The 17,171-nt window shown below is 35.3% G+C and overlaps 1 protein-coding gene across 2 annotated transcripts in view; it reads right to left on the reverse strand.

Moving 5' to 3' along the window:
• Positions 1-502: 502 nt before the first annotated feature.
• The window catches only part of LOC121370588 (AT-rich interactive domain-containing protein 4B-like), a 45,617-nt gene continuing 28,948 nt past the window's right edge, over positions 503-17,171 (reverse strand). For both annotated transcript variants that reach the window (XM_041495910.1, XM_041495909.1), the window contains exons 17-26: positions 14,801-14,915; positions 11,987-12,054; positions 11,642-11,777; positions 10,883-11,054; positions 9,809-9,868; positions 9,027-9,248; positions 6,801-8,429; positions 2,828-2,971; positions 1,785-1,931; positions 503-1,380 (exon numbers count right to left, since the gene is read on the reverse strand). In XM_041495910.1, coding sequence (XP_041351844.1) covers positions 1,343-1,380; positions 1,785-1,931; positions 2,828-2,971; positions 6,801-8,429; positions 9,027-9,248; positions 9,809-9,868; positions 10,883-11,054; positions 11,642-11,777; positions 11,987-12,054; positions 14,801-14,915 — 2,731 coding nt within the window. In that variant the 3' untranslated portion in view covers positions 503-1,342. The remainder of the gene's footprint in view (positions 1,381-1,784; positions 1,932-2,827; positions 2,972-6,800; positions 8,430-9,026; positions 9,249-9,808; positions 9,869-10,882; positions 11,055-11,641; positions 11,778-11,986; positions 12,055-14,800; positions 14,916-17,171) is intronic.

Below are 17,171 nucleotides of genomic sequence, written 5' to 3' on the forward strand. Positions count from 1 at the left end.
TAAATATAAGAGTGCCTCCGGTTACAACTAACACTGCACGTAAGTCGTGTACATATAATAAATCAAGCATGATCACCATTATTCACTATTATTTACGGAAACTGGCAGCATTTCCAATAATTGAAGCAGTTTACGATGGCGAACACCCACGGATTTAACATATTTTTGTTGGTGATTCAACGGATATTTTCGACTCGGCCAATTTCTCCTGAGTTATCTTTTCCTTTTTAAGAAATATCCTCAAGTTCGTACCAAAAAGTGGATCCTCACCAATACCAAAATGTCATGGTTCGCTGTTCGCGATGTTATTGTTAGTAGACAACAAACGAAATTGCGCATTTGTTATTTACCCGATAGCCATCGTTTCTAATGTTTTTGTGTTTTTTTCTCCGGTGAGAATGTTAAATCGTAGATTTACGTCCAACTAAGTTACGTTTATATTTACGTCTTTGAGAATAAGGTGCTTCTTGCACGTAAACGTAAATCTACGGCAGACGTAAGTGCTAGTCGTAGACGTAAATTTACAATTTTTGTGAATATGGGTCCTGGTGTACATTATCTACCATTATTTAACACTTGTACATTTGAAATATGTCTACATACAGTAAAATAACCTTTGAGTCATATTCATTTGCTGCAAAAGTTACTTTAAAAAAAAATTGCCTTATGCAGGCACAAAATTGCAATTGGTAGTCCATTTCAACCACAGCAATTTTGGAGCCCTGAAATTGGCATAATATGTAGTAGGAATTAAATGATTATGTTGCCACACATTTACCAGCTGACTGAACGAGATTTGTGATTACAAGCAGCCAGGGAACAAAGGAAGGATAAATGTTTTCTGTACATGGCACAATTCTTAAATGTTTGTTGTGGTACGATATTTGACACATGAATAAAACAATAATGGCAACCATTTTTGAAAGTCCAAATATTTTCACCTGCAAAAATTACCCTTTTTACAGTATATATACAGTACAATAACTACATGAAGATATGAACAGATATGAATTTTGAAGTAAAAAACTAATATAAAATGTTTTTCTTCATCAACTAAAGGTTTTGGTTGTCAAGATCCGAGTCTTAATAAGTATGAATGGCTAGTGATGACGATGAGAGATGGGCAGCATTGATGCCAGTTATTGCATACACTTTGTGTGTGAAACAATTATTAAAAAAAAGAAAAAAAGACTAGAAAACCAATCTCACTGTGTTCCAGCAGTACTGAGAACCGACCCACATTACTGACCTGGATCAATAACACAATAAGATAAACATCCTTCAAAATGAATGATTTTAAATGCACAATGATATCCTGATGAAGGTTACAAGAAGTCAACAATCAGGAACTTTCTAATTCAATTTGTGAGGACTGTGAATCTGAAAATCAAACAAAACATATCATTAGGAAATATTTTGCCTAAATTCTGAATGCAAATTTTAGATAATTAAATTAAAATGTTTTAAAGAATGTAATAAATTCTGTACAATATAAGCTGCTGAGATTAATGATCAAAATATGCACAAAACTTGGGTCAGTACTATAATTATGGTATCTCCTTCATTTCAGAATGATCACCAGGATAACAAAACACATTATTAAGCACCAAATACAAAATGTAATTATTTTTTTCTAATCAATGTATAAAACCAAATGGAAGAAATGTTTCCTGACATGCAATATCCTGGTTTAAATGGTTATTAATTAAATAAAAATGAAACTTTGCTGCAATAATGGATTTCTAAAAATGACAAGAAAAAAGTACAGAGCCATAATTACTTACTTTCTCTTTCCTTACGCTTAGCACGTTTTCGTTTTTTATCTATGGAAGCAACTTCTGCTTTCAAAGAAATATATATTTTTCTGATATCCTGCATTTTTTCCATGAGAAATCTGATCCTTCCATCACCTTCCAAGCGGGCACCTTCCTCTATGGAACAAAACAGATAATGGATTCAGTTTTAAAAGCAGCTGTACTGGATGAGAGGCTGTAGGCATCGAGTTCAATACAGATTTTCACCACAACATGAAATAGTACAGTAAAATTCAATATTGTAAACAACAATGAACCTTTTTATTATACATTTCGCAATTTATTAGTTTCAAAGTAGTAAATTTTGATTTATCAGTTACTTTTAAAACTATACTGCTATGTTAGCTGTTATGATAATTGTATTCCCATTTATCAGAATCAATGTCATATATTTTATTGCACCACAGTGGCGGAAACACCCATAGGATATATTTCATCTCTCATACGGGACATAGCCCCATGGTGTAACACTTGCCTGATGCACGACTGGTTTTGGATCAAATCCCCAATGGTCCATTGGGCTATTTCTCGTTCCAGGCAGTGCATCATGACTGGTATATTAAAGGCTGTGGTATGTGCTACCTAGTCTGTGTGGTGGTGTATATAAAAGATCCCTTGATACTAATGGGAAAATCTAAGACCATAAGTGAAAATTACCAAATGTTTGACATACTAAAGCCGATGATTAATAAATCAATGTGCCCTAGAGATGTCATTAAACAAAACAAACTTTTAATCACAAAATGAAATGTCTTTTGAGAGGTCATGACCTCTGATCAGCGTAGATCTCATGCAAAAAGTGAGCACGTCAATTATTACAATTAATGTTAGCCACATAATTTAATAAAATATATATTTGAATAATTTTGTTTATAATCGAATACATTTGAATACAACTTGAGCAGACTTTCAGTAAAAATAGAGGGCCTGAATTTAACTGGAATAGATATATAGATGTATAATAATATATACTATTGAATTGATTTTAAAAAACCCTGTGGAAGACAGCTTACCAATATTGAAGTTATACTTGGGTGGTCTTGGAGACCTGGGGATGTGGTTTAGTTCAGGAACCTTCACTGGAACACTGGGATCAGACACAACAGGTTGGGCGGGATTTGGCAACTTCAAATTAACCATTTCATCACTATCACTACCTGCAAAAACAGAGAATCTCAACTAAACACACTGATTCTGTAATATACTGTAGATCCTGATATTAACGTGTCCCTAAATTAATGCGAGTGAAGGCGGGCAGACTAAAATGCGACATGAAATTAATGTGAGAAATATTAACTTTCCTAGCACGTCTGTGTACTTTTTTTGGATTAAATTAAAGCTACAGGCATTTTAAATGAAATCAACTCACTAACATGTCTGTGTACACATCAGTAAACCTGTTTAGTACCTATTGTTTTGGATGAGATCAACTCAAAGCATATTTTTGGGGCAACGAATTACCTAACATGGATAGTTACCTAAATCTGGCTAAACGTTAGCATTCATGTACCATTACAACTGTATGCCAACACAGTTGCAGGAAACTTAAACAGTAAAGACAAAGAAAAGATTGACCGCAATATTAGCATGCTAAAACCCATTCACACGCAATGGATCGTGTTGGCTTTTGACAGGGCGGCCAAAGACCCTGCAATTGTCACATGGCTGACAGCTTGCTGGACTATTGGACAATTAGTCTGTCTCATCTACGATGATTTGTGCTCCAGTTGTTTTATAAATATATTAGAATTTTAATCTGTTTGTTTTAATAGCGTGTGACACATAACTTCCTGGACTATTCAACAGTTAGTCTGTTAGTCGCCTACACTAAATTGTTTTCCAGTTCCTTTTTATAAATATATTACAATTTTATTTTGTGGGGGATTATGTTTAATAACATGGGACACATATACAAAACATAGAAATAAATGTGTAATATTATTAATGCGAATAACACGAACTTGCATTTTTCGCATTAATATTATGATCGCATTAATTTCTGGATCTACAGTATACAAACAGGTACTACTAGTGCTAGCCTACTTCACACAACATAATATACATATTACTGCATTGCAATTGTGTAATTATTTATACTTGGCAATACCAATGGTTTAGCTAATTACAGTAAGTTACAACAATAAAGAAAATTTATGTTCTAATTTAAAAAGAAATAAGTTTATGAATTGAATATGTCATGAGATAATTGGTATCTAATGATCAAAGATGAAAATAATAATAATAAAATATTGCCTGGTCTATTTAATAATTTTATTAAATTTGTTGAAAAAAAATGGATATGTTTCAACTTGGAGAACAAAAAAATACATAGTAGATATGTCACTTAGGACCACACGTCATTTGAAATAATGAGTTTATGTTTAAAGTTTGTGAAAAATGCTTACATGTTTACGTAGAAAAACTAGGGACACACTTCTTCCTTCGAGATAGAATGACTTTTGAGAAAAAGGAGTATGAGGGAGAGTTTATTGTGTATGTGTGTATGTATGTGTGTGTGTATGTATATGTGTGTGTGTGTGTGTGTGTGTGTGTGTGTATATATATATATATATATATATATATATATATATATGAAGGGTTCACAGGAATAACCTGTGATGTCACATTTTTGGAAAGGTAATATTTTTCAATTTTAAAGTTTACTACTCTCCAATCATGGAATAATTTATACATAAGAAAGCATAATTTACTAACAACTTTTAATAGCCTACCATAATTATAGGTTTTTAAGTCAGTGTGTTCTTGACATACACGGCCATTATAATACTGATTATCTGTTTGGACATCATAGGTTATTCCCAAGGGTCCGACCCTTCATATGTATATATATATATTGAACAAAATAAGAAACTCCCGCTAACTTTGCTTGAACATAACTTGATGAAAACAAACCGGGGGAATAATTGTTATATATGCGTTTAAAGAGTGTTCCATGATGTATCGTTTAGTGCAAAAATCATGGCCATAGGTTAACAGAAACTGGGAGAAATTTTGACCAAGTGTGGTAGGGGTTAAAAAAATTAAAAAACACTTAATAACGGGTATGACCACCTCTTGAATTGACCACTGCAGTGCATCGCAGGCGCATAGAATTGACTAAAGTGTTGATTTCTGCCTGTGGAATATTGTTCCATTCCTGAATGAGCGCTTGACGAAGTTCGTTGACGTTAGCAGGTGGGTTTGGACGACGCCTCAATCGTCTGTCCAGACTACCCAGACATGCTCGATGGGGTTGAGATCAGGGGCCTAATTCACAAAGGTCTCTTAGGCTCTGCTAGACAACAAAGCATCCTTTTTGCAAGTCTTTCAGCATTGCACTGCGAGATCGCAAAGTTGTGAGAGTTTAGTGAATTAGGCCCTAGGACTTTTAGCGGGCCAGTCATCAATGAAATCAATGTTATTTGTCCTAAGAAAATTTACAGTGTCTCTAGCTGTATGAGAGGTGGCATTATCATGCTGAAAAATCAAGATGTTGGCATTGTTATGGAACAGAGGAATGACGTGATGAGCGAGAATGTCATCGCGGTAACGTTGAGCATTTAAATTGCCATTAATAACGACTAGTGGTGAACGATAACCATGGGCAATGGCTGCCCAGACCATGACAGAATCCCCACCCCCGATCGTTCAAGAACACAACAGTCAGCATAGCGTTTATTTCTTCTACGGTAGACGCGCACCCTGCCATCACCACGTTGTAAAGAAAATCTGGATTCATCCGAAAAAAGAACGGTATTCCAGCGTCACCGTATCCAGCGAGTGTGTACACGTGCCCAATTAAGACGATTTAGACGATGACGTTGCATTAAAACGCATCCGACGTAAGGACATCGTGCATGTAAACCATTCTCCTGCAGACGATTACGAACAGTTTGCCCACTGATTCGGTTATTATGAAGCCCAGGTGTGTTAGCAGCAGTAGCAGTGGCAGTTTGGAATCGATTGCGCAAATGCATGTTCATGATATAGCAGTCTTGACCACGCGTTGTAACACGTGGACGTTCACGACATGGCAAGTCGTTGGTGCTTCCTGTCGTTCGAAATCTTACGCGAAGATTTCGTATCGCTCGAGTAGAACTCCCAACATGCCTTGCAATGTCTTCCGTCAACATGCCAGCATCAAACAAGCCAATCGCCCGTTCGCGTAAATTATTGGGTATTCTTGGCATACTAAAAATGCTACAATGTAAAAAACTTTAATTTTTTTACAAATTTTGTAGCGTTTTCGTTCACTTGACAACAATGTCAGTAAGACAAGTAAAACAAATTGACCGAATACTACGCGGGACATGTCGAACCATGCATGCACGTGCAAACCGAATTTCACGTTGTCGACGATTAACAGTGCAAAAATAATCGATAAAATTCATGAATCCTGATAATACAGCTCAAGGCTAATACTACCTATATAATTTCATTACACAATGAATTCTTTAACACAACAAATACTATATGTACAAATCGGAAGTTTCTTTTTTTGTTCAGTATATATATATATATATATATATATATATATACACACACACACACACACACACAATTTCCACATCTTTTGTTGTTCCAAATATATATAAATATCTTTAAGTGAAAATCTGCAAGTAAAAGTTATAACCCCTTCAATGTGGTTTTTGTCAAAAATTAATGCAGTAGTCTAAAGATTAAATCAGTGTTGCATCTAGGTTAAGCATTCAAAATAAAACAACTTTCTTTAAGCAGGTTAAAACAATGTCTGGAACAGTACATGATAAATCTATACACAAAATTTCAAAACATCCAGAAAACTGCATGTGGGACAGACAGATTGACAGACAGACATAAGAACAGAGTTGGATCGGAAGGGACTAATAATAACTCGGGTTTACTCTCAGCTCTGCATTTGTCATTGGGTAGATGCCGAACCCATGTTAAAAAACTTCCTGTAAATGAGCATATTGTCCAGAAAACACAAATGACCAACAAACTCACCATGAGAATTCTTGTGTTTGTGTTTATCAGACTTCGACTTGCTGAGGGACCGTTTCTTTTTCTTGTTCTGTATTTGATCAGTTGACTCTCTCTTCCGCTTGCCAAGGGACAGCAGCACTTCCACATCATTGCTGCTTTCCGAACTGGGAACAACACTGCTGCTCTCGTTGCCTTCAATGGATGAGCCACTAGCACTGCCAGCTTGGGGAGATTCACTTCCTTGTTTACTATCCCTCTCCATGGCAACGTGCTCCTCACTCTCTAGAACAGCTGTCACCTTGGACAAAGGCACATTGTCCCCATCAGCACCTTCATGTTCAGGTGTTGTTGGGGGCGTATTGTCTAACACAATATTTGAGACAGTTTGCTCAGGTGTCGAGTCCAATATGCCTGGGCTTACTTGGTATTTGTTCAAATCAACAGGAGTATTTGAACTTGTACAAGGCTTTGGAGAAAATGAAAAACTATCACTTTTCAATACCTTGTGACTGAAATCAGCAGGACTCTGTGAGCGTGATCGAGTTCGTTTCTCAATCTTTTCCCTCAGAGCCTCATTGACGTCACTTTTTACATCAATGTCTTTAATGTCTTTAGTTTTCTTTGTTTCTTTTAATTTTATTACCCTCTCAACTTTTGGAAACTTGGCACCTTTCAAACCTTCTTTCACAGGAATATCTTTTTTCACTTCAGCATCGTCTTTTCTCTCATCCAGTTCCTTCTTTTCTTCAATAACCAACTTCACCTCATCCTCTGTATCTTTCTTTCCTTCAACACTGTCCTCCGTTTTCTTTTTCACCTTTTTCTTCACCTTCTTCTTCTCACTCTCCACATTCTCCAAAATATCCAGCTTTTTCTCCTTGCTCTCAGCTAGCCATTTTGGTCCAAACTCTGGTTTCTTTTCTCGAAGAACAATGTCGTCATTGTCCTCAAAGTTTGTGAAGTCATACAGGTCCATGGCCGCTTGCATTCTGGCATCCATTGGTGGGGACACTGCTGGCACAGGTGAACGCGCCAATGGTATTTCAGCCTGCTTTCCTTTCTTCACCACACCAGCCTCCTTCTTCTTCCTTCCTCTCTTTTCAGGCTCCTTCTTAATGATGTCAGATTCAGACTTGGTTGGAGAAACTGCTAAAACTGACAAAACTTGTAATGGCGCCTCTTCCTTTCTTATCTCTGGTATGGGCACATTCATGCTTTCAGTACTGTCCGATGCCAAGAGTATTTTATTTTCAACCACAGAAATAACATTCATAGGTTTTTCAGCAACAAGGTCGATTCTTTCAGAACCTTGTTTTTTCTCTGCAAGAGTTTTTATTGGAATTTCTTTAAAAATGTTCTCAGCTACCAACTTTGGTGCCGTTTCTTTGTCATTAAAATAATCATTTTGACTCAACACCGGCTTCCCCAAAATGTCTTCTTTTGTAGGTGGTAGCTCGTTGTCAATGATATCCAGCTTTGGTGGAGACAGTGCTTCATCACTGACTTTGTCCTTACTCGAGGCAATCTTACACATACTCGGCACCATTTCATCCTGCTTAACATCCTTCACATCGACGTCAACCAGGTCATCCAGCTCCTCTTCAGGCCCAATCATCTCTTCATTGCATTCCAACGACTCTTCCAAAATGCCTTCATAAACACAAAATCAAACATGTTACATTATTAATGACTTAAATATATTTAGAACTGAAGAAAATTGACAAAACCATTAAAACAAATACATTGGCAAGATATGACGACTATATCAATTTCTATACTTTCGGTCAGAGACCGAAAATATGTCATGTGACATAAGCCCGACTCTACTTGATTATCGGACTAGATTTAAATAAACATACTCTTTAAATCATTCGGTTCAGTTTAGAAATGCTTTTTGAATGTGACAGAATGTAGATAGTGTCTTACAAAGAAAGACGTCATCTATCTTGTATGACATCATACTGCAAAAGCCGTGCTAGGTTGATGATACTTGATTTGTGTATGAAAACTGGAATAAATAATTATTTTCTGACTATTCCTGTTGGATTGCAGTATAAATAAAATAATTGGTTATTGTCTTAAAATATTGGCTTTATCTCAAGACAGTAACCAGTTATTCTCTATATCTATATCTATTATAATGCAGAAAGGTTCATGATCTGATAAATGTGTGACCTATAATTACAATATGATTTTCTTTACATTGTAGTATCTCGTTCCCAATGTGATGAGAGATAAATTGTGTACCTCCTTCCTCAGTGTCTTCATCCTCCTCGCGACTCAGGCCGAGGTCGGACTTCTCCTCCATGCTCGTGTCATGATCATCGTCCTGGCCCTCGTCCTCCAGGCTCGTATCCTGCTCAGTGTCCTTCATGTCAAGGTCACTCTTTGATTGATCCTGCTCCTCAAGGACAACCACAATCTTCTCTTCACTCTCACCATCGGACAACTCACTACTGTCGCCACTCGCTGCATCAAACACAAACACACAGTGAAAATTAAGCAACAAAACTAGAAATGATCAACCATACTAATCTAGAAAAGAAAGTGAGACTAAAATCCAAACCAAATTGTTAACAACTACAATAAATGACTCTCCTCCCTTTAATTACCTTCAGATTCCCCCAACATTGTGTCTGGACAGAAATCATGAAAGAACCATTGCAATGACACAGATTCCACATTCTAGATGGTAACCATGTCGCCTATATTGACCTTGCTGAAATTTCCTAGGACAAAAAATATGTAGGCTGCCATTTTGGTTTTTTATGGAATACTATCCAAAGGATGTGATGTAATCTAACAATGTCATGACATGTGTTATGGTATAGGCAGTCATTATGTCGTCATATTAATTACATCACATTCTTTTGAGGCTTCCACCCCTCTTGAAGAGTATACCATAAAAAAGCAAAATGGCAGACGACGAAAAATTACCTGCTTTTCTTCTAGTCGATATAGGTTACATGATTACATTCTAGTATGTGGAATCTATGCCAATCTAATGTTTTTTTCACAAGCATACTCACCATGTGAACAAGTATCTGATTCTGTCATTCCAGAACTTTGTCTTGTTTTCCGTAGCTTGGCTGAAAGAAAACAAATAAAATTTTATAATTATTAATCTATCCACTAAACCGGCCTCGGTGGCATCGTGGTTAGGCCATCGGTCTACAGGCTGGTAGGTACTGGGTTTGGATCCCAGTCGAGGCATGGGATTTTTAATCCAGATACCGACTCCAAACCCTGAGTGAGTGCTCCACATGGCTCAATGGGTAGGTGTAAACCACTTGCACCGACCAGTGATCCATAACTGGTTCAACAAAGGCCATGGTTTGTGCTATCCTGCCTGTGGGAAGAGCAAATAAAAGATCCCTTGCTGCTAATCGGAAAGAGTAGCCCATGTAGTGGCGACAGCGGGTTTCCTCTCCAAATCTGTGTGATCCGTAACCATATGTCTGATGCCATATAACCGTAAATAAAATGTGTTGAGTGTGTCGTTAAATAAAACATTTCTTTCTTTCTATCCACAAAAGTGTTGGCCAATTTAAAAAACGTAGATATTAAGCATTTCTCTCTACACTACACTCCATTCACATAATCTTACTAAGGTGTGCTGTGTCACTATAGTCATGACGACAGAACTGTCAACTAGCAGAATGACAGTGGTATGACATCATTAAGAATAGACTCACCACTGAAACATAGTTATGTAACAAAATACCTTCCATCTATAGCCATAGTCTGTTTTATAGTTTTCAAGATATCTTTTTCATGTATTATTTTGGTTAGTGTCAACGTAGGAGAAAAAGGAAAACAGTTTTAGAAAAAACAAGCATTCTCAAAGTATGACCCAAGTTTTGTGACAAATGGGTAAATCATTATAAAAGACTGTTTTCATCAGAATCCACAGATTCTCGTCGCAGCGGCCAAATTTCGAGCCCTCAGTTATGCCTACAGAGATTATGTTGAACTACCTAAGGAATTAGGAGACAATAAAGTCTTATTAACATGACAGTAATTCAAAAACACAAGAGTAACCAATAATCAAAAATAATTCTACAATCTAGCAAGCATTTTCTGCAACAATAATGTAAACCTACGTGGTAGTCCTTCAGAAACGGTTAGGTCAATGCTATTAGATCGAGTGGATCTCGATTTCAACCCATCTAAAGAAAGGGACTTGTTCTTTTGATTTGGTGACCGGAAATCGCAGCTTAGTCTGGTTTGACCAGATGTACTTCCCGGCCGTCCACGCTTCTTCAGTAAGGATTCCTGTAATAAAATATTGTCCCATTACCTAATAGCAGAACACAACAATATTCACCATTTTCTTTCATGGTAAAGCTATCTGTGGCACGATATTTCAATTTGTTAATCCATCATAAATTTACTATTTTCTGACACTATGTAAAACACCAATTTTATAAGAGCAATTACCATAAAAACAGTATTTAATATCCCAGAAATATTTCTTACAATACTGAAGAATTTGTTTTCATAATAGACAAGTAATATTTGACTGGTTCCTGAACAGAACAATTTGCTATAAAGTCCAAGATTTTATTAGGGCATGCAATAGGAGATCAATGTTTCCCCCAGGATTTTTGATCAGAGGGTTGGCAAAATAGTTGGGGAGGCGAAAATGGTAGGTGGAGCGGATGCTAGTACAGCATTAAACTATAAAAAATTAATTATCTATTGGGTATAAAACAAAGGTAATGAATGAATGAAGTATTAAACAAATGAATGAAATTAAACATTAAACAATTGCATGCTTTGTCACGTATTTATACATTGGTATCCAATATTTATTTACATGTGTAATGGGAAATCACATCCCCACCCTCTCTCGGACATACCTTGGTTTCAGTAACCACTTTGAGTATAGAGCCATCTTTTAACATCTGGGCAGCCAGTAATTTCTTCCCTTTCTTTGTAGTGTCTGGTCTGCTGATAACACTTTGAATACGTTCATGTCGAATCCACTCATCATGCCTGCAATATTACAAAATTGAGTTAAGGTCAGGAATATAACTCTTACAAAAACACTAAAGGAAAATAACTGTATTTGATCTGTAAATATACTATCCACATTTAGTTTAAAAATTTAATTACCATTAGTTGTCAACATGTATCCGCCAGCTGGAGTGTAAAATAGTATAAAAGACAAAACCAAATGATCTGGGAGACCAGTAAATTCCTACCTGTTATTCCAGCCTGCATAATGAACAAGGTATGTTTTATGTGATCCTTCTTTACGAACTTCCAACACCTGAAATTAATAATTGAGTATCTTGTGTTAATATATATTTATTTTTAAACAGTATCGTACATTGCCCTGTGGTGACAAACTGTTTCGGTGAATGCATCCATTGCTCGCAACAGTACGTACATTTGAAGATTTCTGACATTGTTAACTTTTGCATGGGGAAAGTAAACCATTATCTGTCACATTCACAGAAATCTTCGTAATAATTAGGTTAAAATAAGCAAAGAAAGCAAAATAGATCTTGATAAAAATGACACATTTGTTAATACTTTTTTCTATGATTTTCAAAGTCTGTAATTTAAAAGAAAACTTATATTTAAAAATTATTTTTGTCTATCTTCAGCTGTACTGCTATCTAGTTATTGAAGTCACATGATTGTCAAGGTGTCTTCTGGTAAAACTCTCATTACGGATACTTGGATGCACATATGGAAAACTTTGCTATACAGCAGCCATTTAGTGTTTATTTGAAGCGAAAAAATACTAATAAAAAGGTAGCTATGTGGATAACAACTGTCTGTTCATAAATATTGACAGGCTTTAGAACCAAATGCTTATGCTCACCAAAACTGATCTCACTATGCTAATTAAATTCTAATGGCTTGATATAAAAATAATATACCAGTGCACTTATACAAATATAATTTAATGTATAACAGAAACATATTAAAAGCATATTATCACAGATGCAAATGCAGTTCGCAAGGCCTCATGTCAACTTGTGGGTTAACCATTATCGTGAAGTTCACTTTAAAGACAAGTCAAGATTGTGTGTGGACTTTGACGTCATAGTGTGAAGAGAAGTTAGAGAATGCTTCGCAAATTGTACCACTACCCAACGTGGTTGTTTTGGTGGGGGCAGCATTATGGTTTGGGCTGGAATTCAGGCTGGACAAAGAACTGATCTTGTTGTCATCATCAGGAGGGGTGTCATATTTGGTGAGATACAGGGATAAAATAATTACACCTATGGTCATCCCTCTATTCCAATAGCAAAGAAAAGATTTCATTTTTAAGGACAACAACGAATAACCCCACTGCTCACAAGTAGTCACTGCTGCACTCCAGGCAAACAGTATGTCTCACAAGGACTAGCAAGTATGATCCGCTGATCTGAATCCTATAGAACATGTCTGGGACATCTTTGGGAGGTATATGGTCACCATGTCCATTCACAGTAGCTATATTATTAGAGGCACTGATTTTCCGTTTCAGATTTTTCCCTTTTCTGTTCATAATGTTACAAATTCCGTTTTTTTCCGTTTCACTTACACACAAACCGCAATTAATTGCTGGTATAAAATAAATAAATATGCAATAAGGCAAAACATGTCAGTAGTTTGTAATTATTTTTGGTTTAAATTTAAACACGAAACCGCCACGACACAGACTTCGGACATTTTCGGTTTTCTTTACGATATGATCGGGAAAATAATTACAAACAATCACACTATAAACCACTTCCCTTGTATAATTTATTTTGAACAAAGCCTGGCATACAATATGCAAGTACTGCATTCCTTTGTGAGATCGGAAATATGGCAATGCCGCAAATGTTAAAAATTAATAAGCAAACATAACATATCTTTCACTTGAGTAAATATCGGACAATTTTAGCTCACAATGTTCGGTTTTTCCCGTTAAATCGCCAGGAATAAGCGAAGAAAAGATGACTGGTAAAACGTCTACATTAAACATTTGGCGCAACATACAAAGGTACTAGTGTTGTAGTGTAGCACAGGCAGATGTCGGTGTCCATAGTTTCTAGTTCGAAAAATAAATTTTTATTTATCAAATGCGCTATTTAAAGTTAAATAATGTTATGGGAAAAAATCGGGAATTCCGTTTCAGATAGGTATTTCCGCGATTCCGTCTGCGATTCCGCGATCACAGAAAATCAGTGCCTCTATATTATCTGTCATTAGTTTGTTTGAAAACTGGTGTAACATTCCGCAACAACAGCTGATCGTCTCATCAGGTCAATGTAAAGACCTGTACAAGCTTGTATCGATACTCATGAAGTCTACATGCAATATAATAGCCAATTACTGTAACCGCTATCAGTTTGCATATATATGCATTTGTATGAGAGTTACATTCAAGAGTAGACAACTAATAAAACTTGTAACACGGACAATGCCAGGTTTGGGTGTGTTTAAAGTTGAAAAGTTTGTTTTGTTTAACAACACAACTAGAGCACATTGATTAATTAATCATCGGCTACTGGAAGTCAAACATTTGGTAATTCAGACTCATCAGAGAAAACCAACTACATTTTTCCTAATGCAGAAACGGATCTTATATATGTACTTTCCAACAGACAGGAAAGCACATACCATGGCCATTGACCAGTTGTGGTGGGGTGTGTTTAAAGACTATTGTCAATTAATTCTTAATTTTCATAATTCATTGGTTGTTGTTTTTATGAGAGGTATATTTTAAAATTTAAAGCTGAAATATGACCAAACAAACCTCAATTTTGGTAACAATGCTGGTCATCGGTAGTAGAGCCGACACCCATGGTGTCAAAATTCACAGGATTTATCCACCAAAAAGTTATGATATGTCTGTGAGAAAGTACATATAAAAGCCCCATACCTAATTAATATATCAATCGTAGTGGCTGAAATAGGAAAACCCACAGACATTGATTGATTCTATACCCCAAGCAAGTTCTCTATCTCTGAGACAAATACTACTCCCATTTAATATTCATGTTCAGCCTTTAATGTGTATATTTTTTACTTGCCTTAGCTTCATATATCTTCTGGTTCTTTCCTCGTCCATATCGAACCTTGAGCTTAGTTCCCTGACTGTGTTCATTCCTGTCCATCTTTGGTAGATCTTTTTCCTTGTCATCATCACTACAACAAATGACAGATACAGAATACCCATTACAACAATACCTACGGTAAACAGAGACAAAAATACATGCATATACATTTGGTGTTGTTTGCACTCAACCTTAAGTCACAAAATTTATACGCATGCATTATTTTAACTTCAGATAAGTATTGCATAATACCAGTGATTGTGCTTAGGTGCATATTTGTGGGGGAAAACATGTCCAGTTTACAGCATCATAAGATTTAACAATGTTTTGATTTAAGATGGATGTCAACAGATATTTTACCTGGTGGCATTAAGGATCTTTTATATGCACCATCCCACAGACAGGATAGCACATATCATGGCCTTTGATATACCAGTCGTGGTGCACTGGCTGAAATGAGAACTAACCCAATGGGTCCACAGACAAGAATCGATCAGGCTCCATGGCCAACTTTGAATTAATAGCTAGATCCTGAATGTTACTATGATGGAGATGAGTCCGCAATGACTCCTTAAACTTTAGGAAATTCCTTAAATACAGTAGCAATTCTGCTAGCTTCTCAATACTTCCGATTTCACTTTTTCCTTCTAACATAGATTTAAGCAATTTCATTAGTTGTTGGGATGTTCGGACTAGTCTATTGAAATAGGGGTAAATGCCAATGGTAAAAGGTCAGGTTAAGTTGAAAGGAAACATAATTTGCCAGCGAACATCGACAGTACCTTACAGATTCTTGACAGTCTTCATTATGATAAAACATCAAAATCTTTATGAAAATCAGTATTCTATAGTATTACTACTTTGGCTACAATAAATGTAAAATAAATATTAAAAAGAGCAAAAAAAATAGATTGTGTATGTTTAAGGCCTTGTAGAATGTTATGTACATATTATGCAAAATTATGTACACAAGGTTTTTTCCTCAAATTTGACTTGTCACCCATGGCTTTGACTTTGGGAATTTTAATGTCATTTTACAAAACAAAGAGGAATTTTCAGTTTCATTTCAAAAACATCTTATTAAGCTAAGTTAGAATTTAAAAGAGTAATACTATATATATATATATATATATATATATATATATATATATATATATATACTTGTATTTTATTCAAATTAATATACTGCAAATCATAAACTATTAACAATCTTAAAATTTAGTGAAATCCAAATAAGTGATATATTAGTCACATAAAACTTTAACAAGGTCGACATATCAAAAACTAAATTTACAAAAAAGAAGGAGCATAAGTTGTAGGATTAGCTGAAATACTACTACTGATCAATTTATACAGTATGCAGCTTACAGACAACATAAATTTAGTAGAAAATTCCAGTAATGAAAATGCTAACTTACTTTGTTGTTTTAGTTTTATCATTTTGGTTTAATCAATAGCATGTAATCATTGGTTTGTGTTTAGTTAATCACCGACAAAACAATTTCACAAACATTTTTCGGAACATTCTGGTGTTTCTGTTTAAATATATTTTCAAAATATGTCTTTAAATAATAATATAAAATGGGACATACACATTGGGAATATATTATTCCGAAATCGAGAATAAAAAATGACAGCCTTTGAGGAATGGTAGGCAAAGGTGTCGATTATCGGAGTCTAGAAACATAGGTGATAAAACCCTGGTACATAAGAAATGTTATCCAAATGGCTTTTTTTTAATTATAAATTTAAAAAATATTCTTTTTGTTTTTAAATTGCCTTCAAGCCATATGCTACAAACATGTAGTTCAGTGCAAATAATTTTGAAGCATTAATATAATGCATGATTCAACAGAATGCCATTCTGGTGGTCAGTATGATGCATTTGTCCGGCATTTAGTCCGATCCATTCTGATCAGTAACCTATTTTATCTTTTTGAAGTTCTAACTGAAATTTTGAAAACCAGAGTAGGCTTAGTAAGTGAATGACAGTTACGACCTATAATAGTATTAATTGGTTACGGTGACTACATTAAAAAATGTGTGTGCATTAAATTGTGGTTTGTGGGTTTTTTGTGTGTATAAACTTTCAAAGTAGGGGTGTATATAATACTAAGGGAAATATGGTACTACTTCAAATAAAACATGAAGTTACAGATCAAATAAAACAACACTAATAGTTCTATCAAATTTGAGCAAAGTTACGTACATAAGCTATGTTAAATAAATGTTTTTTAATTATAAATTTAAATAATACTGTTAAGAGGTATTTACTGTTGGATTAGTGTGTATGCTCAGCTATACATGTAATAATTTTTTTAAAGACTTTTTCTCTCATTATGCAACA

Source organism: Gigantopelta aegis, chromosome 4 (genome assembly GCF_016097555.1).
Source record: "Gigantopelta aegis isolate Gae_Host chromosome 4, Gae_host_genome, whole genome shotgun sequence".
Classification (NCBI taxonomy): domain Eukaryota; kingdom Metazoa; phylum Mollusca; class Gastropoda; order Neomphalida; family Peltospiridae; genus Gigantopelta; species Gigantopelta aegis.